At 43.0% G+C, this 27756-nt stretch overlaps 3 protein-coding genes across 3 annotated transcripts in view; 1 reads left to right on the top strand and 2 right to left on the bottom strand.

Moving 5' to 3' along the window:
- Positions 1-4938, top strand: part of cdhr2 (cadherin related family member 2) — a gene marked incomplete at both ends in the record, with an annotated part of 11441 nt that extends 6503 nt beyond the window's left edge. The window contains 11 exons of the mRNA XM_080008189.1: positions 720-769; positions 863-1014; positions 1108-1204; positions 1693-1781; positions 1913-1981; positions 2844-2979; positions 3117-3238; positions 3399-3512; positions 3624-3707; positions 3964-4021; positions 4804-4938. Coding sequence (XP_079864315.1) covers positions 720-769; positions 863-1014; positions 1108-1204; positions 1693-1781; positions 1913-1981; positions 2844-2979; positions 3117-3238; positions 3399-3512; positions 3624-3707; positions 3964-4021; positions 4804-4938 — 1106 coding nt within the window. The remainder of the gene's footprint in view (positions 1-719; positions 770-862; positions 1015-1107; positions 1205-1692; positions 1782-1912; positions 1982-2843; positions 2980-3116; positions 3239-3398; positions 3513-3623; positions 3708-3963; positions 4022-4803) is intronic.
- Positions 4939-11302: 6364 nt separating this feature from the next.
- Positions 11303-12520, bottom strand: adirf (adipogenesis regulatory factor; the record flags this gene model as incomplete). The annotated part of the gene is made up of 3 exons (XM_080008187.1): positions 11303-11415; positions 11867-11929; positions 12442-12520. The coding sequence occupies 3 exons, from the start codon at positions 12518-12520 to the stop codon at positions 11303-11305; spliced, it is 255 nt and encodes an 84-aa protein (XP_079864313.1).
- Positions 12521-13877: 1357 nt separating this feature from the next.
- sncb (synuclein, beta) lies at positions 13878-21704 on the bottom strand (the record flags this gene model as incomplete). The annotated part of the gene is made up of 5 exons (XM_080008550.1): positions 13878-13907; positions 15515-15601; positions 17736-17821; positions 18273-18302; positions 21584-21704. The coding sequence occupies 5 exons, from the start codon at positions 21702-21704 to the stop codon at positions 13878-13880; spliced, it is 354 nt and encodes a 117-aa protein (XP_079864676.1).
- Between the last annotated feature and the right edge of the window lie 6052 nt (positions 21705-27756).

Raw genomic sequence — 27756 nt, 5'->3', positions numbered from 1 at the left:
ACTACTACTACTACTACTACTTCTACTACTACTACTACTACTACTACTACTACTACTAATAATAATAATAATAATAATAATAATAATATAATACTACTACTACTACTACTACTACTACTACTACTACTACTACTACTACTACTACTACTACTAATAATAATAATAATAATAATAATAATTATTATTATTATTATTATTATAATACCAACAATAATACTACTACTACTATTACTACTACTACTACTTCTGCTACTACTACTACTACAAATACTACTAATACTAATAATAATTATAATAAAACAACAATACTTATATGTAATAATAATAATAATAATAATAATAATAACATCAATAATAATAATAATAATAACAAGAATGTATGCTTTCAGATTTTTTTTAATTCTCACAGAGCCTGCTTCTCTCATATCTTGTGTAACCTAATATTGATAGTAGGCCAAATTATATTTACATTTACACCTATTCATTTAGCAGATGCTTTTGTCCAAAGGGACTTACATGAGAAGCTCGAAACAATCCAAGCAGACATCGACCATTGAATCAACCTCGAATTTAAGTGCCTGAGCACTTCAATTCAACCAGATACAAGTAGAAGATAGCTGTAAGGAATCAGAATAAAAGAGGCATCGTTAATACTATTAGTCTTTTTTTTTTTTTTCACATCAGTAATTTAATACTGAAATCCTCCATTTGGTGTGTAGTTGTGGTGTCAGAGAGCGCTAGCAAAGGAACATCAGTTGCAGGGGTCACCGTAAGTATTAAGTATGAAATATCATCGCATTTACTTCCATACTTTTGTCTATATTGTGTATCCTGACATTGCTGTCTAAATTTCCACATTTAGGCTGTGGACCGCGACTCCGGGATAAATCGGCAAATTACGTTCAAGGTGGTAGAGGTGCGCTTCCAGGACAGCGACAATCAAATCAGCAGCAAGAGGACGATCTTTGAGGCTGTTACCACTCAGCAGAAGGAAGACTACGTGGGAATCATTCAGTGAGTATTGAGCCGACGCCAATCCTGTTCGGAAATCAATCCACGGCAACCGGAAACCCTTCCATGATTCGAATGCCAGCGTCCACTGCACAGGTCCATGGAGGAGCTCGATACCACGCTGAAGGGAAAGTATTTGGTGACGGTGGCCGCGACCGACCCCGGCGGCCTCTCCTCGTCCACGGTTCTAGAAGTGAGTTTCACGCATTGCAAAAACACTTCATCCTCCCTCGGAGAATTAAATTACCGCAGGGATAATGTATTGTAGAGCTGCAACTCACGATTACTTTCATTATCGTTCAATCCGTCGATTATTTTCCTGATTAATCGATTAGTTGTTTTGTCCATAAAATGTCAGAAAATGCTGAAAAATTTAGATCATTGTATTCCAAAGCCCAAGGCGACGTCCTCAAATGTGTTGTTTTGTCGCCAAACTGAAATATATTTAGTTTACTGTCTACAGCACTAAAGAAACCAGAAAATATTCACATTTCAGAAGCTGGAATCAGAGGATTTGGAAATGTTCTTCTTGAAAAAATGACTCTTGAATGATTAATCAAAAATCAAAATAGTTAGCGATTAATTTAATAGTTGGCAACTTATCTATTAATCGACTCATTGCTTGCAGCTCGAATGTATTGTATATATTTTAAAGCAGCCCCTGATTTTTCCCTGTTTCAGATTTTTACCATCGACAAATCCTTTAAAATTGAACTTCGGTTTGCGTCTCCGCTAGAGGAAGTCACGAATAACCTGGGTAAAATCACTGTGTAAGTTTCTTTACTTGATGTGTTGATATAACCTCTTGTGTCAGTGGAAAGCCATTATTTTTTTTCATCATTTCATCGCGGGGCTTTTGCCCAATGTTTTATTTCGTTGTCTTTGTTTGTGTGGTATCTAGGGCCCTCACCGCTGCCACCAAAGCCATGGTTGAAATTGTTGCTCTCAAGCCTGAGACTGAGGACACCAGGTGAGAAGAGGATCGACCATCATTTACACACTGAAAAAAAAAAAGAAGATAAAATACAAAACATTTATTTTCCCCTTTCAATTTTGAAATCATATCTCAATGATCTAAGGAGAAATTAGGTGGTATGAACAAAAACCTCATGAGGTGCTTTAGCTTTTACTCCAGCACCGGCTGAATTCATCCACCAGGGGGCGTCAACTTCCCTATACTTACAAGAGAATGTTTTGTTTTGTTTTTATTGATCAAAGTTATACAAACAGTGTCAGGTTGTGATAATCATATCATAACATTATAATAGTCATTGAATTACACATTAAATGAAAAATAAAAAGTGAAAAGTGGGAAAAAAAAAGCCAAAATAAGTAAAAATAAAAAATAAAATAAAGAAAATAACCAATTAAAATAGATAATAGATTTAATTCATTTAATTTCACCTTTATTTAGTCCTCGGGGACACCTTAAGGGGTGGACCCTCATTTTCAATGATGCCGAGATCACATTAGGCAGAATTGAAATAAAAATAAATAAATAACACAAATAACAAGATAAAAAAACGTCTAAAATAAGTCAAGAAGACAATAAGAACACAATCATCAACGCTTGAATCGTATGAAAACATTCCATGTATCCTTAGAGGCTTTTTCAAAGACAGATCTATAACTATCTTATTATTTGTTGGATTGAGAGATTTGAGGGGTGAATTCAATTCAATTATAAAATGGGGAGGAGTGGGTCGTGACATCATAAGAGCTCGGTACCGACATGGTCATTGTGTTTGTAGGTCACCACTGCTGAAACAGAAGAACGATCAAACGATCCTCCCTAATTCTCTCCCTGTTTCGGGTGTTGTCGACGCTTCCAGGGCTCCAGAAAACACCCTGATGGAGGCGTATTTCGTGTACTCCAACGGGACTGCTATCAGCTCTGAGGCTGTGGAGAAGATGCTCTCCAAACCGGAACATTTCGTCTCACTCGGACAGTTAGGCCTCACGTACATTGTGAGTTTCTCATGGAAAATTGCGGCTGTAACGTGTGTGTGTGTGTGTGTGTGTGTGTGTGTGTGTGTGTGTGTGTGTGCACGCGTGTGTGAAGCAATATACCTATATACAGTATGTATTTGTACTTCGTCTTAAAGGGAGATGTTGCAGTGGAGGACCAGGCCCCAGACCCCATCAGGTACATTCTGCTGGGCATCGTGGGAGGTCTCATTATTGTCCTGACCGTCCTCGCCACATCAATGATCTGCACCCGTAGAAGGTGAGGAAGGACCAATATCGGAACTTTAAGAAATGGACCAAAGCGACTAGGCTCAATATGACCCGTCCTCCTTTCTTGTTTGAATCGCGCCTCAAAAGATTGACTCAACCGTGAGTCTATCTGAGGAAGTGTGTTTGAGACCTTTATTCTGACGCTCCAGCTACAGGACCAAACTGAAGGCGGCGAAAGCCCTGAACTCAGCCTCCATGGCGGTGACGGAGAACCAGAAAAGCGGCCCTGTGGTGCCGGGAACCAATAAGTACACCATGGAGGGGTGAGGAGAGCTGAGTTGGTCGGACGCCATAGGATGCACCGCACACCATATGATGCACCGCACACCATATGATGCGTATCTTGCATTTTTTTATTTTTGTTTGTTTGTCAGGGCGAACCCCGTTCTCAACCTCAACATCGACACGGTCACGGATTTGGGCTTCGACGAGGAACACTCCAACACCGACAGAGTCAGGTAGCAGAGTTCCCTCAGGGGTTTCCAGCGATAGCACTATCTCCATTCACGCCGGAGTCTTAATATTGTGAAACTGTCGGCATTTGCTTTGGAGAAATGTAAAGGCCAACAAACAATGACAAATTCCGGTTGAGCGTTTTGCATTGTCAGCATTGTGCCACGTGCCATACTGTATGTGGTTTTTTTTTTTCAAAGGTGTTAAGAAATGTACGTATCCGGCTGAGATTTCATTCATATCGTCTGTTGTCTTTTAAAGCCTTAATTCTTGGGACTACAACATGGACCTGTCTGATAAGGACGCTCTACCAATGATGGTGAGGCTACATTTTGTATATTATAATAGTTTCTATGGGGGGCATCCCTGTGGAGAATGAAATTGTGGGAAAGAGCTGTATCCCCCCCGGTATATCTAAACCCGACTCAAATTTAGCAGAACTGAGTTTTGTCCTCCTTTTCCCACCGGCTACATTGTTGGGTTAAATTACATTATATTATGTTTCTTGTGTTTAATTCAATAAAGCCCCTGGATTACTGTTAAAAGCTAGTTAATACATTGTAATATTTCATAATTATAATTGATACACATACAAATAATTTTTTTCGTATCGCATTTAGTATATTCTGTATAATTTTATATATGTGACTTTTTCCTGTTTTATATATTTTCTTTGTATTTTTTGGCTATTTGCATATATTTGACAATTTTCATTTTACTTCACTTTTTTATTCTATTTAATTTGAGCAGGATTTTTTTTTCTCTTTATTAATTTGTCTTTCACACTGTTCAAGCTTTTTTCATGCCAATGGTCTGCAGTGTAATGCACCAAACCTCACCCGAACAAATTCAGAGTATATGTAAATGTTCCTGGCAAATGAAACTGATTCTGATTCTGATAAAAACTTTATAAAACGGGGTATCTTTGTATTGCCGCTTGCTGGATGTTACATATGTGTCAACAAAATTGGAAAATTAGGATGATCTACAGTATATCTATATCTAATATAGAATCTATTTTGTGTATCAATAGGTCATATTTAAATAACTTTTTACTTAAAAAAAAAAAAGTGAACTTTTATGTACACGCTCCATCCACAGATGATCAGGGAGGAGGACGAGGAGAGCGAAGGGGCGGGGTACACGGAGCCTCTGGGGGCTGCGCTGGCCGAGCACCGTGTGGTGGAATTCTCAAGGGGGTTCGATAACCCTTCTCTGAGCACCACCGACCTGTAGCCACCACACTCTCGATGACACACGCAGAGAGGTGCTGCTGAATAGGAAACGTCCGCCTTCAAAAATAATTGTTTACGTCACTTTTTGATGGTTTAAGATGTACTGCAATCCAGTAAAACTGTCAAATTACGGACTGTTTTTTTTTTTTGTTTTTGTCTATGTTCACTAATTGCAGCGACATGCAATTAGTAGTCAAATTATCAGTTAAATACAGATTACAGATTACTTTAGGAATAACATTTTTTTTCTCTATAGGCCTAGATGATGGAATACTTTCAAATGTTTGTTTTGTTTGATTGGCATTTTGCCAACATCGCATTGTGGAATAACATGACTTTGGGACAGACATTAGCTGAAATTAAAAAAAATAATACTCAATATGGCATATTTTTAAAAGTGCTGGGGTTTATTAAAAGTCAATTTTCACAATTGTATCATATCAATTCAAAATGAATGTATTGCAAGTGCAATTTCTGAATAATATAAACTTATACTGTAATGGCTGAGCTGATGTAGAAACACCTACATGATGATACAGTGCCGGAAGTCTAAATAACATCTGAAGTGAACACATAGGAAATCCTTGTCATCACACAATTTACAACTGATTTATTAATCAAGATGCCCGACTTAAGAAAAAAAAAGTTTTATACCCTCCCTAGAACTTTTCTTCGCAACAGTGATTGTACAACTTCCATCAGCGAGTTTGCAAAGTTTCCACAATACAAGATACACAGGAACATAGCATAAGATAAAATATTGCACCAAAATGATTTGCTGAATGAAAGACCCACGTTGAAAGAACTGCACAAATAGGAGAAATCCTTCTCATTCACAGATTAAAGTGGTTGACACGTAGATCAGTTTAATTCGCTCCTACCCAAACACTACTACTTTATTACTATTTCCAGGCTTCAAAGTCAATGTCATGCCCACGTGTACTGTATAACAATGCGGCCATGAATGTACTGTATGTACTGTATGTATGTTTAAACTGTTCAAGTCCCATCTTCTCCATCTCCGACACTCAATGCACCAGGTTAGCAATTAAAAAAACAAATCTCAATTTCCATGTTTTTTTCTTTTCTTCGTCTGATGTTCAAAGGCAAAAATCACGCATTCGGCAATCAATAACTATATTGAAAAAAAAAAAAGAAAATGAGAAATGCTCAACACGACGGCAAATAAGAGATTCCTTTTCCCTAAAGGTGAAGTCAGTGCAATTTACAGACAATCAATCTTTCTTGCGTTTGGGCAGCGATCGTAGTTGCAAAGTCACAGCATTGTTTAAAAAAAAAACGGAAGAAAAATAGTTATAGTTAAACAAACAAACCGAGAACAAAACGAAAAATGTTGTATGGCTCATTTTCAACAATCAATGGCATTTTATATCAGTTTGTATATGAAATATTCTGTGCTTTTTTTTCAACTTGAAGGCCAGTTGTTCTCGCTCTCCGCACACACTGTTCAATTGAGATGAAACAGCGCATGTGCTGAAGCACTTTCATGCGGGCCGCACTACATGCTTGTTCTTCTGGTTTCACTTCAATTTTTTTCGTCCAAGTTGACCCGCGTCGTTCACCTGCTCTCAGGCGAGACTGAAACTTCACGGTCTGGTCCTGCCGGAACTTCCCCCGTCACTCGGAGCTGTGGCCTCTGGAGCAGCAGCGGGGCTGCTGCATGTTCTGCAGCAGCAGGCGGAAGGGGTTCCTCCGGCGCCGGCCCTCTCCCCGCTTCCCTCCCGCCCGGCCCTTACTCGCGCCCGCCTGGGAGGAGCCCAGGGCGGGCGGCGGGGCGCTGGGCAGGGGCACGGCCGAGGGGCTCAGCGGGGGAGGCGGCGGCAGGGACGGCTGCATCCGGTGCTTCTTCACCTGCTTCTCCAGGTGCTTCTGGATGGCCGAGCCCAACACGGCCACCTCCACCACCGCCCCGTACACCTCCCAGGTCATCCCCTTCTCGTCCCAGCTCACCTCCTGCACCGGCTCCTCGCACTTCTCCTCCTCCTCGCTGTCCTTGCCGTTTTGAGCCGCGCTTTCTTCCGCTGCGCCGTCGACCGCTCGTTCTCCGGTCGCGCGTTTGTCCTTCGATACATCTCCGTCCTCGTCCGTGGCCGGCCTTCCCGTCGTCTCGGCTTCCCTCTTCTCTGTGTCTTCCTCCTTCTTTTCCGCTTGCCCCTCCTGTATCCTCTCCTGCCTGATCTCTGGAAAACCCGTAGGGACGGTGGGCGTTCTAGGGGTCATGGGCGCTGTGGCGACCGAGCGGAATTCAACCCGCCGACCAGCCCGAAGCTCGGTGTCTTTGCTTTCGGCCCCCATGTCTGCAGAGTTTGGGAAGAAGAAGGTTGTGCTGCCCTCGGGGGGCGTCATGGGGCTGGTGGCCGCCGAGTGACACTGGACGACCTCCAGACTGACCTGGGTGTACATGTGGTGGGAGCCCGGGACGGCGGGGGAGCCGGGCATAGACGGCTTCATCAGGGAAACTTCTTTATTCCCTCCTGTCGAGTGGTCACCCTTAATTCCTTCAACCTGAGAATTTTGAGGTTGCTCCTTGGGGCCTGAATATTTTTCTCTTTTATGGTCTTCACTGTAGAGAATAGAGGGGCCTTCGATAAGGACCTTGCTTTGTTGAAGGTTTGGAGTTGGGATGCCTCGCACAACACCGCAGCCCATACCCTCCCCACCGCCGCTGATATCTGCGGAAAACTGTTTCTGGGCGTGTTCACTTTCCTCCTTCTTTTTTACCTCGTCAGCTTCCTTTTCTGCCTCAATACTGTTGATGTCGTGGCGGTCATCCTTTTCATCTATCTTCGGACCAGTGGGACAAATACACTCGGTCTCCGTCTCGGCTTCTCCCCCTTCGTCGTCGGCCTCGGTGCTGCTGTGGTGGGTCACCAGGATGGTGATGTCTTGGTCCATACTTCCAATCCTCTGCGTTTGTGGCTTACGCTGTTGCTCGCCCTCCTCAAATGTTATTTGTGGATGTATTAACTGAATGGGAGGACATTTGCTGGGGCTCTCTGTGGGAGTGTTTGAACCGGAGCCGCTCCCTTTCGGTGTGGCTGAAACCTCATCTATCTTGGGCCCTTGCTCCACACCAGACTCTTGGCCCTGCTTCCCGCTCTCCTCCCCCATCCCGATGCTCTCCGCCGTCGTCCCTCCCTCTCGTTCGACGACATCGGGGAAAGTGGTGAACGTGGGCGTTCTCGGGGTCATGGGTGCCGTGGCGACGGAGCGGAACTCCACTTGTTGACCGACTTGCATCTCTGCGTCTTTAGTCTGCGCCGCCGCAAACTTCCCTGAGCAGTAGGGGAAGAAGAAGGCCTGCTCGCCCTGAGGAGGCGTCATGGGGCTGGTCGCCACTGAGTGACACTGGACCACCTCCAGGCTCACCTGGGTGTGCATGTGCTGCTGGCCCATGGCTGTTGGGGAGCACAGGACGGCTGTGGCTGGAGCAAACAATTCTGGTGGACACACACCTTCCTCCTCCCTTTCCTCTTCTTTGTCTTTCCTTCTGCTTTTGTCCAGGTCTTCGTCATCTTTCCTTCCCCTCTGAGTTTCAGTGTCACTGGGGAGGGAGGCGATCGGAGTGATATTAGTCTGGGTACAGTCCTTGGTGACACTTAGAGTGTCTGGGTCATCACTCTTACCCAAAACGCCTTGCAGGCCACCTTGGGGAGCGGGATGATCCACCCCCTCCTCGGCATCGCCGGTATTCATGCGGACCTTTGGATGATGCTCCTCTTTACTTGTTGATTGCCGACCCTCGTTTATCTCGAGTCCCCCGGGGGCAGTGACACTGTTTGAGCTGCCTAGATGCTCCTAATCATTTGTCTTTTTGCAGAGCGGGTTGTCCTCTGTGGGGTTTCTTATCTCATCTTTTAGGCTTCCCATCCTTCCGCTGCACAAAAAAAAAAAAAAAAAAGGTTGCGGTTACCTGCAAAGCATGGCGGCATCTGATTATTCACCTTCAAATGTGTTTTAGGTTTAAGGTTCAAGTGTTTCTCAAACTAATTCACACGGATTATGTTCGTGTATCTAAGTTATGTCACAGGGACACCGCACACCGATTCTCTTTATGTTCGTTAAAAGTGGACAATGAATCTGAAATATTAACAATGGATATTTGCAGGATCTCATTCATCCCCTTAGGAATCTGAAGTGATTATTAGGTTTTTACCGTAGTAAGACACAAATCTGAGGGCACAAGTCACATAAGGCTCTCTCTGCCCTAAAATCACGCATAGTCCGTTCTTGCATTCGGTGGTACGTCACAACTACATGGGACTAAGAGCATGCAGAGGAATTTACAGTCGTTATGCAAATAATATGTATTTGACAAAATAAAACAATATGATGAAATGAACTGAAGAGAACAAGAATTAGGGGGAGAAAACACATACCTCAGCAGTAAATGCCGAACATTAGGCTCTCCATGGCTCACACTCAGATTGAAGTAAAAAATGGTGAAATCTCAGTGTGGATGGAATATCAGCGTGGATGTCCGTCTGTATCCACTGGTGATTGATGCTGATAGCAGAGGCTACAGGTTTGTCTCTGGAAGAATCTATCTTAGGCAATCCTCTTGCTTTAGCCGTGGCTGTGTCTATTGAAAAGCTTCAGATTCCCAGTTTCCCTGGAAACCACGGTGGGGTTCTGGCAGTGAGTGGTAATGTAATGACAAAATCCTCGTTCGGCTCTCTAATCATGAGCAAATCATAGTAATTAACCGCGGGTTCTTATAGTCAAACAGTGATCACAGTATGCAGAGGATCAAATCTGTGAATTCCAAAGGCAGAAAAAAAAGACTTTAAAGAGCTGTTAAAAAAGCCTCTTTGCCAAATGTGGAAGCTGTGGGAGCATTTTCCACAAAAGAAAACTCTGCTAAATTGTGCTAAAGAGAAATGTTTAATTTTTTCGACAGGGCAATGTTTTATGATGAATATTAACAGAAACTCGACATATGCAAGACTGATGAGGTGTCGCTTCGCTGACCTCATGGGGAAGATGTCTCAGGGAGGGAAACGACTGCAGTGTCGTCTGAGACGCTCACTTTCTCATTTTGGTTTTCAGGGTTTTTGAAGAAAGGTTTTTCCTCTCGCACTTGTAGCAAGAGGGCTGGAGATATTTTTTACTGTAATCACGCACTCCAGGAGGAGACAGAGGGTGTTCAATCATGTTTACTTTTCCTGCTGTTGATGGTTTGCATGGTTTTATATTGTTCTAAGTCGATATCAGTCCTGTTGCTGGGCAAGTGCACGAAAATCCACAGAGCGCTCGGAAGGATGCTTCTGACGGAGCCTGGAGGTTGCATGTTACTCCCACACAAACCACCATATCCTCACCACCATCCACCCACACACACACACAGACACACACACACACGCACACACACACACACACACACACACACACACACACACACACACACAAATAAAACAACAACTTCAGTATTTATTAGTACGGGGTTTTACTGTGGGGTCGATATGTGTGATTGTGTGTTAAATATCTTCCCTTTGTCCATATAGTTTGAACAGCGGATCGCAGCTTTGGCCAGAACACTGTGTACTGACAGCAAATTCTCACCGTTAATTCAAAGGCCTCGACCAATCCCCGGTTGAGTTCTGTTGCCTAGCAACCGCGAGTGTGATGTGGGGATGTGTGTGCTGTTGAGGGGCCACGGTAAACAGCTCTCATCGCATTCTCATCAGGAGCCATCATCCTGCCAAAGGTCCTCTTCGCAGCATTGTGCTGCGAATAATGAACTAGTTGATTCATTGATAAGAACAAAACAGGAAGAGATCTAGTGCTCTGAGCCCTTATATAGAGCCATACAACCAATATACAGTATTTTTGTATTAATTCATTCACATTGTACTTCCATGGCATAATCTGTCACCAGTGAGGCAGACTTCTGCATGCTGCGCGACACCTAATTTAATAAATGTGAGAAATTAAGATAATATCTACCTTTATTTGCCGACATAATCAAATTCAATGAAGTAATTAATCAACGCAAAACATTTGACAAATGACACACGGTAACATTTGATGAATGATTAACAAGAATTGAGAAGGATTCCTAACAAGCCTTTCCCTATGGAATGTTTGCATTACTAGTGTAGGCGATCGATCTATCTATCTAACTATCTATCTATCTATCTATCTATCTATCTATCTATCTATCTATCTATCTATCTATCTATCTATCTATCTATCTATCTGTCTATCTATCTATCTATCTATCTATCTATCTACAGTATCTATCGGTCAGCGATTCAGTGTTTTTCCTTTGCAACATTCAACATGGTTCTCAATCTAAACACACGATATTATTGTTATATATTCAAATAATCAAGCAGTTGAAACTATGGGGATCCTTTGGTCTCCAATTTCTGTCCAAACTCCTTGATGGTGTCCGTGGCTTTGTCCGCAGCTTTCCCTATGGCTGCTTGGGTCTGTTTGCTGGCTTCTTGAGCGGCTTCAGGGGGTCAGAGGAGCAAAGTGTGAGAGGGACACTCGGACAGTATTAATAAAATCTGAGCTCAGTGAATGGATAAGTGGATTGTCTGATATTGACTACTTCTAGGGACATTGCCAGCAAATACTGATGTGATTAAACATATAAGATATAGATCATTTTTATTTTGAATTTTTTTCACAAAAGATGATCTTTGTCTTTTACATTTTGTCATTTAGCAGACGCTTTTATCCAAAGCGACTTACAATTATTCAAACACCGACGGACGCAGCCATCAGGAGCAATGAGGGGTTAAGTGTCTTGCTCAAGGACACTACAGCATGATAGCAGGAGGAGCCTGGGATCGAACCAGCAACCATTCGATTACTAGACGACCAGCTCTACCTCCTGAGCTACCGTCCCCTCCCTCCCTCCTGTACAAAACATATGCGGACGACATTGTGCAGTCTACCTGCGCTGGTGGTTTCTTTGGAGGACTCTGCCACCTGCTGCACTGCCTCTTGAGTTGCCTGGACTGAGAAGAGAAAACAGGGACTGACTTTCTGCTTTAACAGTATTACACTAGGTCCATTTACCTTTCCAAAAGTCACAGAAATCTACAAAAGTGGTACATATTTTAGATTTTTTAGTTTTTTTGTTCTTATTACCAGCATTTTGCTTGCTGTCAAGACTTGTCAGGTAAATGTCAGGTTTATTGTACATCACAATTTCTATCTTAAGTTCTTTTTTTCATTTTTCTATTTTATTTTTATTGTTTTTATCTATCTATCTTTCTATCTATCTATCTATCTATCTATCTATCTATCTATCTATCTATCTATCTTTCTATCTATCTATCTATCTATCTATCTATCTATCTATCTATCTATCTATCTATCTATCTATCTATCTATCTATCTATCTATCTATCCATTTTGATGTTTTGAAACAATGCTCACTCCTCACAAATGAATGAATACAAGCTATATTATACAAATAATCAAATTATTGTCAAAAAGACTCTTTTCGGTGTAATTTCCAGTGTACCTGCGCTCTCTGTGACTCCTTTCGCCGCCGAGTGGCTGGTGCTTTTCAGGCCATCGAGGGACTTCTTGAACGAGGCCATGGCTGCGATGTTTTTTTTGCGTCCCCCCTGGCGCACTGGTCCACAACCCGGTCTGAACAGACAGCAGCCGGGCGGGACGTTTAATACCCCTTGTTTGAGCCTGACGACACCAAACCTGCACGTTCCGACCGGATTACCAACACAAAACCCCCCAAAGAGGCCAGATTAGGTTGGAATGCCAAGCATGGAAGCCCCCTGCCAAGGGCCAGAGCCCCCAGCGACCACCTCAGCAGATTCAACACACTCTGTCATCACCAAGGCTCACACTCCAGAGCATAACAACACTGGGGGGGCAACCTCCAAAATATACTCATACAATGGAAAAAAACAAAAAAAAAAAAAAACGTTGTCAATTTCGTCCAGTTAAAATTACTTTTTAAGATGCTTCTATAGATTAAAATTCCTCATTCGACGTGTTTTCCAATGCAATGGTGGCCATGTTTCAATACTTTTCAAATTCTCAATATCCTAAAAGCATGCTGGATAAGGCAAATTATTGAAAATAAATAATGCATCAGGACAGATATAGAAATAGTACAGATCGTAAGCGATAAGGACACCAAGTTTTCTTTTTTCTCATTTGTATTTTATTTACAGAGGATTTGTTTGTCTTTCTTGACACATAAACCTTTATATTGACATGTCCTGCGTTTTTAAAGCACATATTGATATGACAACCATTATGATTTCAAGACATAATATATTCACTTTAGCTTCTTAAAATCTTCAGAACACACAAACACACACACGCACACACACAAACATGTATAGTTTGTCCATTTCTAACAGATAATTTACTGGAATGATTTCACGAGCGACTATAAAGATACCATGTATAAAACTCTTACTCCAAAAAACTGTAAATAAATAACTTTCAAAATAAATGCAAAAGAGAAACCCACAAACAGGCATTTTACACAATTAGGGGATATTAATGTGGTCATATCTGCTTGCAACCGGACTTATTTATTTGTCAATTTTTTCAACTCCCAATGTCCCATTGGAAGATGATGAACACCCATCACACGTTTCTAAAATACAGATACGCACGAGTACAGAGTCACAAGCCCTGGCTCAGGTCTCATTTCATTGGGAGGGAATCAAGGAAATGAGACCGAGTGGGTAGTCCTACAGCTCAATAACTACCTACATCCAACACATTACATTAATAACATGACATTTACAATATATAATAATAAAAGATTTGTCTTGAAGGAAGAACATTTTTCTGTGGGAATGCTTGTGTTTTTTTTTTTTTTTGCAACATGGGTAGAACTGTGATAGTTTCAGCATTTGTCCTTTTATTGTTAGAAATATTATTGTGCTGCTGGTTGGACGGTGGCTTGGATCGTTGACTTTATGCTTCCGGTTCATAGTCCTGGCTCCCCTGGGTGAAAAAAAAGACACAACTAAGAGACAGGGAAGATTGGGTCTGCAAACACAATCCGGGGGGCCGAGTCAGAGAGAGCGCTTCAGTTGTAGACTTTATATTAAAAGTAAATCCATGGATCATTTCACACCACTCAATTACGTTCAAATATAGCTGCTAAGGTCTTATGATAACACTCTGGTGTTATCCCTTTATTGGAGGTGATGTCATTATGTAAAGGGCTGAGCGCTCCTGCTGGTGCAGTGTCTCTCACCTCCCAGCAGAGGGCAGCACAAGCCTGCACCAGTTTCAAGGACGTGTCGTGAGCACAGTCTCAGCACCGTTGCAATTCTGCAGAAGGCTCCTCACACTCCATCATAAAAAAATAAATAAAAAATCCACAGTGTCTAGGGTGGGGGTGGGGTGGATGGGTGGAGTGTGGGTGGGTGGAGGAGGATTCATGCAATGCATCTCGCAATTTTGAATATTCACAAAGAAAAAGGAACAAGGACGCTCTCGGATCTCGCAGCCGTCTCTCCGTGCGCGGATGGATGAGATCAGCAGTCAGACTCCATATTTACAGCAATGCAGGGAGACCCTGACACTACCCACAATGCACTGCAGCGCACGTCATCACCACACCCATTCAGACGGAGTGAGCACACTGCCGGACAGGCACAGGGTGGGGGAAGGGGAGAGAGATACATGCGTAAGAGCGGGGGCCGGCAGGGGAGGTGGGGGAGGGGAGGGGGGGGGGGGGGGGCGGGTGAGGGGGGCGTTGGAAGGGGAAGGACGGATGGAAAAGGCATTAGAGCCTCTGAGAAATCCACTCTGAAATGGTATTGAGGTCCCAGGTTCCTTTGGCTGGTTGAAATAAAATAAAATAAAATAAAATGAAATTTTAAAAAAATGCCCTAGGGCCTATTGTGCATTTAAATTTAAAGGTTTATGTTTTATATATGTTGCACCCCCACCATTTCAGGTGTTTACATATCTATATGAATCATGTAATTATTCTAATTTGATTTAGGATTTTTTATTTCAATTACTTGAATATATACAATGTTAACAGATAACAGATTTGTTTTAAGGTGGAAGTGGTGTGGGGGAATGTAATGCACTCACTACACTCACTGTGCTTCTCATCTTTTATCAACACACTCACACAAACAAAGATTCTAAGCGAAATATGCGATTGCCATCACTAATGTGCTACACTCTGTGCCCATCAAGGGGTTAAAATGCAACCGAAATGTGTAACCATATGGAGTTGGTGAATATTGATGAGGCCGCCTCCCTCATCTTGATGTTTCCCTGAATCACACAGACCTTCTTTTTCAGTCCAGCAAATATCTCAAAGTCAAAATATATTTCAAAGAAAATAATAAGAACAACAACAATAATAATATTAATAATAATAATATCAATAATAACAGTAAAAATACCAACTGTAATAATATAATAATAATACTGTAAATAAATATAACATAATTGAAATATACATATTTTATTAATTTATTATATTTATTATTATTTTTTCATTATTATATAGGAACATTTACAGTGAAAAAAGTTACCAACAATTGTACACAATTGCAGACATGGTAGAGCTGCAGGGTTCTTACCTGCTGAGACTCGTCATATGTCTCGCCTTCTGGTTCCAGCATCCCCTCGCCCTGGCCCTCCATGGCCTCCTGTCCATACTCCTCAGGCTGCTCCCATGGAGAGTGACAGCGGATCAGCCAGGCACAGATCAACAAAGAGAAAGATAGACGGGGTGAACACAAACACACACACACACACACACACACACACACACACACACACACAGGGGAGCGAGAGAGAGAATGAATGAAAGAATGAGATAAGATCATTTCATTCAAACCTGCAGAACATTTTATCTGAGGACGGGGTGTGTTGAGGTGCGGTTGAACAAATAAAAACTGAGAATGTTTGTGGTATAGTATCGATGGCTGCCAAAATCTCTGAGTATCTCTTACTAAGAGGTTTGCGGAATAGACAACGTCTTTAAAATAATGCTAGTGGGTCACCACATTTATTTTTAAACCCTGCACTAATCAAGTCAATTAGGTCAATGTATAGGCCATAATCCAGTCTGCTATTTCAAAGCCAGAATTGCTACGGTGCAAACCACCAAAACAATCCACTCAGTCTCAACTCCAGGACGGCCTCACACTAGGCCTTGTGATAATATATGTAATTGTGATTATAATAATTAAGGCCAGTATTTCATTAGGTCCTATATTTGCAACCTATTTTTGGCTTAGGCTCGTCCTCTTAATCATTTGCTACAAGAAAAGCATGGTATAGGAAGAATGGATGGCAAATGGAATTGTCTATTGTGGCTTCTTTTAACTACATCTTCTCCTATTTAAGAAACTGTTAATTTTGAATTAAATTGAGCTTAGCCAAGCTGAGCCTCACTATGAACTATGAGCTTCAATTAAATCTGCAAATGAAAATTTAGCATTTAACCGTATAGATTTTGCATCCAATAGTACTTCACTCATCGCTAAGAAGCACTTGTTTGTACTTGTATATCCACAGTATTGACATTTAACAAACCTTATCGCCAAGGTTGTGATTGGGGATTTACTAGATTACTAAATTAGAGGAGAGGGTCTGAGGGGTGGAGGAGGGGGGATGTGGCTTAGAGGCCGTCAAGAAATACGGAAGCTTTGCCGTTGCCGTTTGTAAGCGCAAATTGAGAGGCTCCGTGCCAGAACCGCAGAAACCTCCAATAACACTTCTTTATTATTAACCTCCTCTGCATTGGCCCTTGTTTTTCCTCTGCGCACCACCAACGCTCTCAGAGTGTTTTATTGGGCAGTAATCAGGTGCAGAGACACTGGCTGACATTGGCTGAGGTCACCAGGGGAGCAGGGTGTAACAATGGAGGAGCGCTGGGCGGAAAGAGAGAGCCGACCGTCACACAGAGGGGTGAGCGCAGGTTATTACAAGGCACCTGGACACTTTCTGGCCCACGACCAGGCCCAGGGCTAAGCTAGTCCCTGCTCCGACACTGCATCCCAAAAAATCTGAGCCTTCTTTTCTGTTCGTCACAGCCATCGTGCGATCATCTACGATCATCAGCAATAGAAAGACTGTGTTTTCCCTGGCTGCGCTTCATCCTGCATTTCGGCCACCTCTGCTACAGGGAGATAACTGAGAACCTAACTTAGCCGCATTTCACAGGTATGAGGTCATGATTCCTTGAAATGTACATAAACTGTACATTTTCGCAGCAAAGATGGAGAAACAAAGTAATCAAAAATCACACTCTAACCATTATTGAATATCCATGAGGATGTGAATATTCAAATATTGAATTCTATTTCAATTGGGGAATCAAATCAATTGTTAATCAATTGTTGTTAATTAAATCAGTTAATTTGAATGGTGGAATAGTGAAGTCAAATCGACATGACAGTGTGTGTTAGGTGTTTTTAACTGAACATAAAAATGACTCCTGTTGAATTAGTACACATTTAATAATGGCATAATATTGTCTGTATTGGACAATACAGTTTTTGGTTTTGTTTTTACATTTAGAGCAATGCACTCATTGCCCCATGATTCTAAATATGGAAACTATCACTCCAAAAAAAGAATAATAACTCCACTCATGTTTCCCAGAGAGGTCTTGTCTTTCATCTCTCTCAGTTGCTCTACTTGACACATTGACATACTTCACTAATGACTGAAAACGCTTTTTGCACAAGTTTTCCACAAGCCAGTGTCGAGGACCTCCAACAAAAAAAAAACATGCATAGAGAAGATATAAATGAAACTGGAAAATGCTGTGAAGTACAGTACAGCACGTACGTTCATGTCTGAGGGAAATTCATCCTTCTTCACCAGGCCAGTGGCAGCAGCAATGTTGCCCATTGCTCCGGTGGTCTTCTCCGCCACTGAAGGAGCACACACACACACACACACACACACACATATGTACATATACTGTGTATAACACTTCAGACACCAATAAACCATCATCTGAGCATTCCTGTAACAAAAAAACATTAAGTGTTAAGGCTACTCAAGTTTGTGGCTGACCAACTGTGGATAACTCATCTTCTACTTTTTACCTGACCCCCCCCTCTCTCTCTCTATCTCCGTCTCTCTCTCTCTCTCTCACAACAACACACACACACACACACACACACACACACACACACACACACACACACACACACACACACACACACACACACACACACACACACACACCCATAAGTACACTACTCCTGTTGTAAAAACACCCATACAACAGGAAACTAAGCATTCATTTTCTAATCAGGATATGGTCAGTGAAACTAAGCCTCTTACTCTTAGGCTCTGCTCCATAAAGGGATTACTCACCTGTGCCCACGCTGTCTTTAGCCTTGGTGCCTAAAGGGAGACAAAGAGGGGCAAGTTAGAAAGGAATACACGGTGGGATCTTATTTGCGATTTGGTTTCAAGAACTCAATTCTTCAGTGCGCCTATTCAAATCTTAACAGAGCCCATAAGCGTTACATAACAATGCAGCTTTTATGAGGAATCAGCCGATATGCTGAGGGAACTCCATCATGGTTTTAATGTGTTATTAATCTCCACACACAGTGCTACTCCACTGCTCTGGGTTCTGGTTGTAAATTCTCATCCCGACCCAAAAAAATATATTTTTAGGACAATACTCTGAGCTGGAGCAGTGGGATTCGTTCACGATCGTAAATGTCTCACCACCTTTACTTTATCAATTGATCCTCGATGCCCTAGAGAGCCCACAACGCAGTCGTGCAGTTGAGAGCGATCACACGACACAAGAACAAGCGTGGCACCAGCGTTTTGTATTACTCCTTCAACAAGGAGTCATTAAGGGTTTCTGGACGACTGGAAAGCTCCACCCCAGCTCCAATCCACACCTCTGACCTTTCGGCGATTCCCATTTCATCTTGGCCGCATCTATCTGAGCAATCTACCGTGCTGCCCTCCGGTCCTGATCACCGAGCCCCCTGTCATCCTTTTTTACCGTGGAGCAGTCACATGCCGCCGTACTGCTCCCCGAGGCTTAAAAAAAAAGGAGAAGAGAAAAAGCCCACGGAGAAAAAAGACGATGACGTAGAGAGTTGTCTCTACAAAAGACGAACCTCAGAGCCAAAATACATCTGAAAGCTGGAGCCGCTTGAGCAACGGCTGTGTGGAAGTGCAGCAAACACAGGAGGAAAAGAGACATTCGACTCGCACTGTGATGCTCACAGCATAAGCACTCTTTATTTTTTGTGGTTGAAGCTATAACCGTCATAATACGGGATCGGGGGTTATAATAACACAATGTTTGAAATATCTCTGTCCGGTGTTTTGTGAAGAAACTCTCAGGCGCGTTGACGCCCGGAGCTGAAGTTGTGTGACTTTGCCGTGGCTGCAGCGGATCTCAAGGTGCCGCTGACGTCCCCCATTGCCCTGGCACGGAGCTGCGACTTCATATCCCATGGTGGGAAAAAAAGAGCAGCTCAGCTCTTTTATCAGACCAGCTGTTCTGTGAGACCCTTCGGTGTGACATTCAATGTTTTATACGCCCGGGTGTTCTTAATCCCCTTCCCCGTTTTTGCCCTCCTCGGGACGGCTGCTCAGCCTCAGCTGGGTGGGCAGGAGCAGCTGTTAAAGGTGGGCCGCAGCCCTATCGCATCTCTCTTGCCCCTCCTCCACGAGGGCCTTGGAGCGAATCACGTGTGGCTTTCTGGGGCACCGCCACACTCAACGAGCAGCAGGCAGAAACAAAGACGCCGCACGGATCTGCACCTTCCCCACCCCGAGTGCCACGGCGGGGGAAAAAAAGGCCGACACGAAGAGGCAGGGGATGGATGAGAAAAAGAAAACAAGTCAGCAGACGCTTGACGTGCCTGGGTGTAGTGACTAGAGATGGGACGCGCTGCTAAATATCTGGGGTAATTGGATGCCATCTCCCTTGAGAGACAGCCAGGCCCGAAATAGCCTGCGCCTCTCAATGAATTTACACAAAACGTCACAAAAAACACACACGTGCTTAGAAAATGAATGCCAATCAAAAAGGATTGGGCAGTGTGTCGATCGCGGCCGAGAATGTCTAGCCTAGTGCTAGAAGGGCTCTGCAAAGATTGGGCTTGTGAATATATTATTTAGTCATTCATTTACTGCATGTTCTTTTCATGTTGACTTTCAGTCTGTGTGTGTGTGTGTGTGCGTGCGTGTGTGTGTGTGTGTGTGTGTAGGTGGGTGGGTGGGCATGACTGTGTGTATGTGAATTTATAATTAGGTGTGTGTCATGGTGGGTAGCTAGGCCTGAAAGGCCCTTCCAGAAAATTTGCAATGATATATGAATAACCTTACAAACCAACGATATGGCAATAAAGGTCATCGGAACCGTGGAAATTATCACTAATAATAGTCACTAATAATTATTATGACTAATAATAGTCACTCAGACAATGATCCTTGTGCACGTTTGCTTCTTTGAATTAAAGTGAAGATGACTGCATTTAAACAACATCATGTAAATGTGTCGTAATGATTGTATGACGGATCTGTTGGACTGATGGTGTCTGTGCTGCCGCTTATTTCCATTCTGTGGGCTATGGCGTCCTGCAGAGTCTCAGTTTCACAATCTGTTGCCGCCCAGTTTACTGGCATGTTGCAAGACGTGCTGCATCCAGTGCTCCACTGCTCCAACCCCAGCCCCACCCCCACACTCTGCCCTCTCTCCATCTTCCGCCCTGCCGGGTCAACACGGAAAGACGGAGGCAATATGAAGACGTTAAGATACCTGCAGCCTCATACTTAACTCTTTTATAGTTTTGTTCTCCAAAAGACGGATACATTCATGTTGGATATCTGATAACCTAAAAAAAAATACATTTTATAGCACAGTGACCACCATAGAGAAAATCAATATTGATGAATTGACTTCTCAAATCAATTGACAGAGGCCGTTTGAGTCTCTGTGGGTGTGTGAACAGTATTTGTGGTGTGTGTCAGTCAGTCTGACTGACTGAATGACTGTCTGACGTCCGTAAAACCAGAGGTCATTCATTTGGTAACTCCTTAAGAGAGTGCCCTTCAAAAAAGAAAACGTTTACCCCACAATTGACATACATGACACATAGACCTATGAGGCAGTCGCTCTCAACGTGGTGTTGGGGGACTCCTCACCCAAGGGGTTCCAGGGGGTCCCCAGCAAAATGATCAATAGTGAAACTTCACCGTTGTTTCACTTACAAGACGCCATTACAGAATGTACAATAATGGTCGTTGTGATCATAGTTTCAGTGTTATATCCCTACTTATGGTACAGACAGGTATAGAGGTTTGGACTGATTCATATCGAACAGTAAAAATAGTATAATCTTGCATTAAATCAGTCCTTGACATGAAAAAGGTTGAGAATCACTGCTATAGGGGACCAATGACTCCTCTATTCCTCTATATCATCTCATCTCATTTCGTGCTACAGATACAGACCCACCACTTTTCCAACCAATCAAAGGAAAAGGGACAATCAGCCTCTAGACCTATAAGAAGACTTGATATACTGATATTGGCCTATAAAAAAAAAAAAAACCTTCTGAAATGCTGGTCGTCAGCTTCCACACAGGTTCTTTTTACAGTATTTGTGAGCAGCATCAACACATCATTGGGACTTTCAAGCGTCTTACCTACAAACATGACTCCTTCTTTAGTCTTTTCCGCTGCAACAGCTACGCCTTCTTTGGTCTTCTCAGCAGCCACCGCCATCCCCTCTTTGGCTTTGGACAAACCCTTCATAAATACATCCATCTTGGCCGAGCTACTGTGAAGAGATGGATTCAGAACTCAGTGTAATATTTTTTATTTTTATTATTATTATTTTTTTGCAGATTGCATGAACACAATACACATAGACATACATGCATATACACACACACACAGACACACACACACACACACACACACACACACACACACACACACACACACACACACACACACACACACACACACACACACACACTTTTCATTTATTTCATTTTGATTTCTGCACGCCTCTGGCGGCATCCCATTGTGTGATGGCATGAAATATCCAAGGAAAATAAACATCAACGAAATTGAGAAAAATAAGGGACATCATCTACACTACATCTTGTTGACGGGAGTACACCCTTCGGCCTAGTGTGATCTGTACCTGCTGCAGGCCTTTATGAAATTATAACCAGAGGTCATGCATTAGACGAGGCAGGGGAGGGAAGTATTTAAATACACCAAAATCTCAATTCTGTGCCTGCTTTGCTGGTATGCCGTGAATATAGATGTCTGAATTTCGTCCGGAATCCCATAGTGGAAACCGCTAGGAGGCTATGTGTCTAGCCTCTCAAAACCGCCTAAAATTCTGCTGTCGGTTTTTTTTTTGTTGTTGTTTTTTTTCCTTCCTCGCGTGAATGAAAACACACAAAACGCACCCAGCGCGAATTACTATTACAATTATATTAAATTACACTAAAGGGTCGGAGTTGTTATAGTCAAGCTCCAGATCAGTTCTTCGCCGCGACGACGCTGCGTGGTCCCTAGAATAAAAAATAAATTGTGATATTAAAAAAAAAAAAAAAAAAAGGAAAGGAAAGGAAAGGAAAGGAAAGGAAAGGAGGCAAAGAGGAACCCTTACCTTAAAAAAAACCCCACAGCCTTCGACTTAAACGTCCCTCCGCGGCTCAGCTGCACAGTGGATTTCAAATGTGCTCCAAAGGAAAGGAGAGCTGTGACAAGATGCTCACTAGGTGGGCCTTCCCTCTGCTGCTCTCCTCCCCCTTCCAGTGCGGATCAGACCATCGCGCCACCTCCCCCCACACACACACACACACACACACACACACAGCCCCCCCCCCCCCACCCCACCCTACCCCACCCACCACCACGCGCGTACGCACACAAAACCTATCGATCAGTCCAACGTGTCATCAGCGGCGCAGTGCAGGTTGATCGTGGGGGGAATGAGCGCACAGGGACCGGACATCATCTGACCGCACCTTGGTGCTGGTCCTTCCCCCCTATTCTGTCTTATCAGAACCACAATCAGGCTCTATCGGCCGAGGATCTGTAACGCAGTGTTTTCCAACGGGGGCAACAGCGCAAGCAGCGCATCCAATGGGGGGGGGGGGGGGTAGAGCGTGGGTGATAAATAAATATGCAACCTTTACAGAAAATCATGGAAAAAAAAAATAAATCTGGAGGTCACATCAGATTGTAAGAGAATATGAACGGCATAGGGCTACGGGGTGCTCTAGCCTGATTTGATAAAGGCAGGAGCTGTAGTTCCTCAAATGTTCATAAACTGTCTTCTGTGGTTCCAGGAGTGTGTATGTGTTTAAAACCTGTGGTGGGACCGAGTTGTCAAATCCGTGTGCGCCTTTTATGCGAAATGCACTTGTATTGTGGATGTAATTTTGCTCTAAGCCAAATAGTCGATTCATTATCAACTTCATCCATTCTCTCTGCATCGCCTGGACTTTATTTTGAAAACTATTTTGTTAGTGTTATACAGTAGTAGTTATGTATGTGTTATATATAACTAACTATATATATATATATATAACTATGATGACCTAACTATTTTTATACATTTTTTTCATTTTGCTCACATATCCCCGCAAATTTCATCTGTGCTATTATGTAACTTGGAGCTACTATCACCCATTTATGTAACTGCATCATTTCTGCACTCTCTCTGTCTCTCTCTCTCACACACACACGCACACACACGCACACACACACACACACACACACAATGGAATAGAATAGTAATGTTTAAATATAAACTGTACAAGACTGATCCCACACTGACCAAAATGGAGAGGATAGTCAGAGCGGGGGTGGGGATGATTTGAGGAAGATACCATTTCACATTATAGGGTGTGATTTTTAGATTGTAATGGTTTTATCCCTCAGAGCACTGAACAAGCAAACTGCAGGCTTCTTGATGCAGAGGGACAAAAATAAAGGCCTTCACATACCATGTTTTTCTTGGTATTTTTTGCTATTTTCACTTGGATACTGTATACACCGATCAACCACAACATTAAAACCACCGCTGATAACCACTAATATTGTGTAGCTCCCCCTCGTGCCACCAAAACAGCTCTGCCCCGTGGAGGCATGGACTCCACAAGACCTCAGAAGGTGTCCTGTGGTATCTGGCACCAAGACCTTAGCAGCAGATCCTTTAAGTCCTGGAAGTTGCGAGGCGGGGCCCCCGTGGATCGAGCTTGTTGTTCCAGCACATCCCACAGGTGCTCCATCGGATCGGAAACTAACCTCAACCATCCACATGATGTTGAAGAAAACGTGATTCATCAGACCAGGCCACCTTCTTCCATTGCTCCATGGTCCAGTTCTGACGCTCAAGTGCCCTTTGTAGGCGCTTTCGGCGGTGAACAGGGGTCAGCATGGACACTCTGACCGGTCTGCTACAGTAGCTCTTCTGTGGGATCGAACCAGACGGGCTAGACTTCACTCCCCACGTGCATCAATGAGCACATGGGCACCCATTACCCTTTCGCCCGTTCACCAGTTGTCCTTCCTTGGACCACTTTTGGTAGTTACTAACCACTGTATACCGGGAACACCCCACAACACCTGCCATTTTGGAGATGCTCTGACCCAGTCCTCTAGCCGTCACAATTTGGTCTTTGTCAAAGTGGCTCAGATGCCTACGCTTGCCCATTTTTCCTTGACAGGTGCCATTGGAACGAGATGATCAATGTCATTCACTTCACCTGTCAATGGTTTTAATGTTGTGGCTGATCGGTATAAGCAGAAGGGTTAAAAAAAAATTCCCTCCAGACATGACGGGATGCTTTACGGTAGTAGGTCAGTGAGTACGTAAACCAACCTCTTTCCTGAGCCCCCTCCCCCCAGTTCGAGGGATTCCCAGCTATACCAACCCCTACCAACCTCCTCCTCTACCATCTAGTCACAAAGTGAGTAAACCCCCACCCCCAGCACGGATGCACTGAAGCAAGATATTTTCCACATGCGTGGATTCAGTCACAGTTTTAGAAGCACCTTCGAAAGAAGACATTCTAGATATTCTGTCACTTAATCACATATTAGAATTAAAGTCAGAGTCAGTATCTGTTTTATTTTGTCAGTTACATTTTAAGTGTTGGGGTCGTTACTCATATAAGCAATGTTTTGCACATTGCTTGTTACTTTAAAAAAAAGTAATGCCTTACTTTGCTTATTACTCCCTTATTTGTTACACTACGCTTTACATTGCTTTTGCCTGAGATGCATAGTCACGTAACTGCCCCACAGTTAGCAGTGTGCCTTCCTGTTTCCCAGCATGCATTGTGGTCAGACCTTGAGAGTTATGTTATGAGGTTTTATTGTGAAGTATACGTTTTAAATGTTGTATTGCAAGTGTTATGCATGAACGCTCAGTGTTGTTCAATTGTTGGTAATCGTTTCTGTTTGTGTTGAAAGTGTTTTGGGGAATCAAGTACTGAAGCCGTGAAATTTGTAAGCCAGTACAGGTGCTGCAGGGGCAGGCAGGCAGGCAGGCAGGCAGGCAGGCAGGCAGGCAGGCAGACAGGCAGGCAGGGAATCCTTCTTTTAGTATTAAATGCAGACATGAGTGATGATATAATTGTTTGAAAGGTAACTGTAATGTGGTTACTGAATCAGTAATACGTTACATTACTCGTTACAGACAACTGTTATGTGATTAGAGAAACGCATTACTTTGTAACCACCAACACTATATGAGGAATAATTTTGGGGGAGGTTGGATGCACACCAGTACAGACCATAAGCATTAAATAATGAAAAGCTTAGCAGTCCGAAAACAATTAATGAAAACAGAATAAAATAGGCAAAAGAAAAATACAATTTAAATGAAATGTCAGATATATACAGATACCCAAAGACAAAACAATGTGATGTGAAGCTATACTAACACTGTGCACAGTATACATTACTGTGATGCTATATAGGTAGAACATTATACATTGTAATATGAATTTTGACTTTGTGCTATCTTATTACAGTATATACAGTGTAGTACCAGTGTTATTACACATACATTATTTCACACGTTGAACGTGGGTGAGTGAATGAAGGAGTCAGTGGGGGGGGGGGGGGGGGGGGCAGTAGTGTGTGTGTGTGTGTGTGTGTGTGTGTGTGTGTGTGTGTGTGTGTGTGATAGAGACAATATTCTTAATTGTGTCTTAAACTGTGTGGAGTGTGTGAAATATAATACATATTCCAAACATAATATGATAATAAGAGTTATAAAATAAAAAATAATGCAAAAATATAAATTAAACATACATACAGTATATTAGACTGCATAGTGTATGACGGACCCTCGGGGGGGAGCTGTCCTTGGTGCTGAAACACCAACGGCGGAGTCGGAGTGCTGTCCATGGTGCTGATCTGCTGCTGCACCCCGAACTACCACTCACACGCAACCATATAGTATCAATGATTTACTGGTTATCTTACCGTTTATTTGTAACTTTTTTTGTTTGTTTGTATTATAAAACAATTTACACTCCAGAATTCGAGGTAAGATCATCAAAACAACATTGAGTTCCATGCTGAGAGTGGATCAAGGTCCCTTTGATTCATGGGCCGCCACTGACCTCTAGTGGTGTTTCGGAGGAATGACGGTTGAGTGACATGTACTTAAGAGGTACTGAGAAGTACAGCATACTTTGACATGTATTAAGTTGTTTTTTTGTGGCTTTAAACTGAAATGTATGCATGTTCTCTATAGCAACACAAACATCCTGGTCATCATATTTATGTTTTCTTTACAAATGTGATTAAATCGGTGTTACGCATAATGAGTGAGGCTTAGCGCAATCTACAGGTTGAAGTTGGCACAAAGCGTGCAGGGAGGAAGATGACGTAGTTTAAACTTTTACTGGCTCTTATCGCCGCAAATGTAAAACATGTAACAAAATGAACACATTTATTGAGCTAAGTACAACAGCTACATAAATGTTTAATGAGCTGTGGTTGACTGGAGGATGCTTGGAAAGTATACACACACACACACACACACACACACACACACACACACACACACACACACACACACACACACACACACACACACACACACACACACACACACACACACACACATACCGATCAGCCACAACATTCAAACCATCACTAATAACCACTTATACCGTGTAGGTTCATATTCAAGTTCAAGTTCAAGTTTAAGAGGTTCACTGCATGTATGACTGTATGTATATGTATGTGACAAATCCCCCTCATGCCACCAAAACAGCTCTGACCTGTGGCGGCATGGACTCCACAAGACCTCTGAGGGTGTCCTGTGGTATCTGGCACCAAGACGTTAGCAGCAGATCCTTTAAGTCCTGGAGGTTGTGAGGTAGGGCCCCTGTGGATCGGGCTTGTTGTTCCAGCACATCCCACAGATGCTCGATTGGATCCGACCCTAACCCCAGCCATCCACATGATGTAGAAGAAAACATGATTTTTCAGACCAGGCCACCTTCTTCCATTGCTCCATGATCCAGTTCTGACACGCATGTGCCCATAGCAGGCACTTTCAGGGGTCAGCATGGGCACTCTGACTGGCCTGTGGCTATGCAGCCCTATACACAGCAAGCTGTGATGCACTGTGTGTTCTGTCACCTTTCTATCATAGCAGCATGAACTTTTTCACCAATTTGCTCTACAGTAGCTCTTCTGTGGGATCAGATCAGATGGGCTGGACTTCACTGCCCACGTGCATCAATGAGCGCATGGGTGCCCATAACCCTTTCTCCGGTTCACCAGTTGTCCTTCCTTGGACCACATTTGTTAGGTACAAACCACT

This window comes from Zeus faber (genome assembly GCF_960531495.2).
Source record: "Zeus faber genome assembly, chromosome: 10".
Taxonomy (NCBI): domain Eukaryota; kingdom Metazoa; phylum Chordata; class Actinopteri; order Zeiformes; family Zeidae; genus Zeus; species Zeus faber.
Note: the sequence above shows the minus strand (reverse complement) of the source record. Positions and strands in the feature narration are given on the sequence as shown.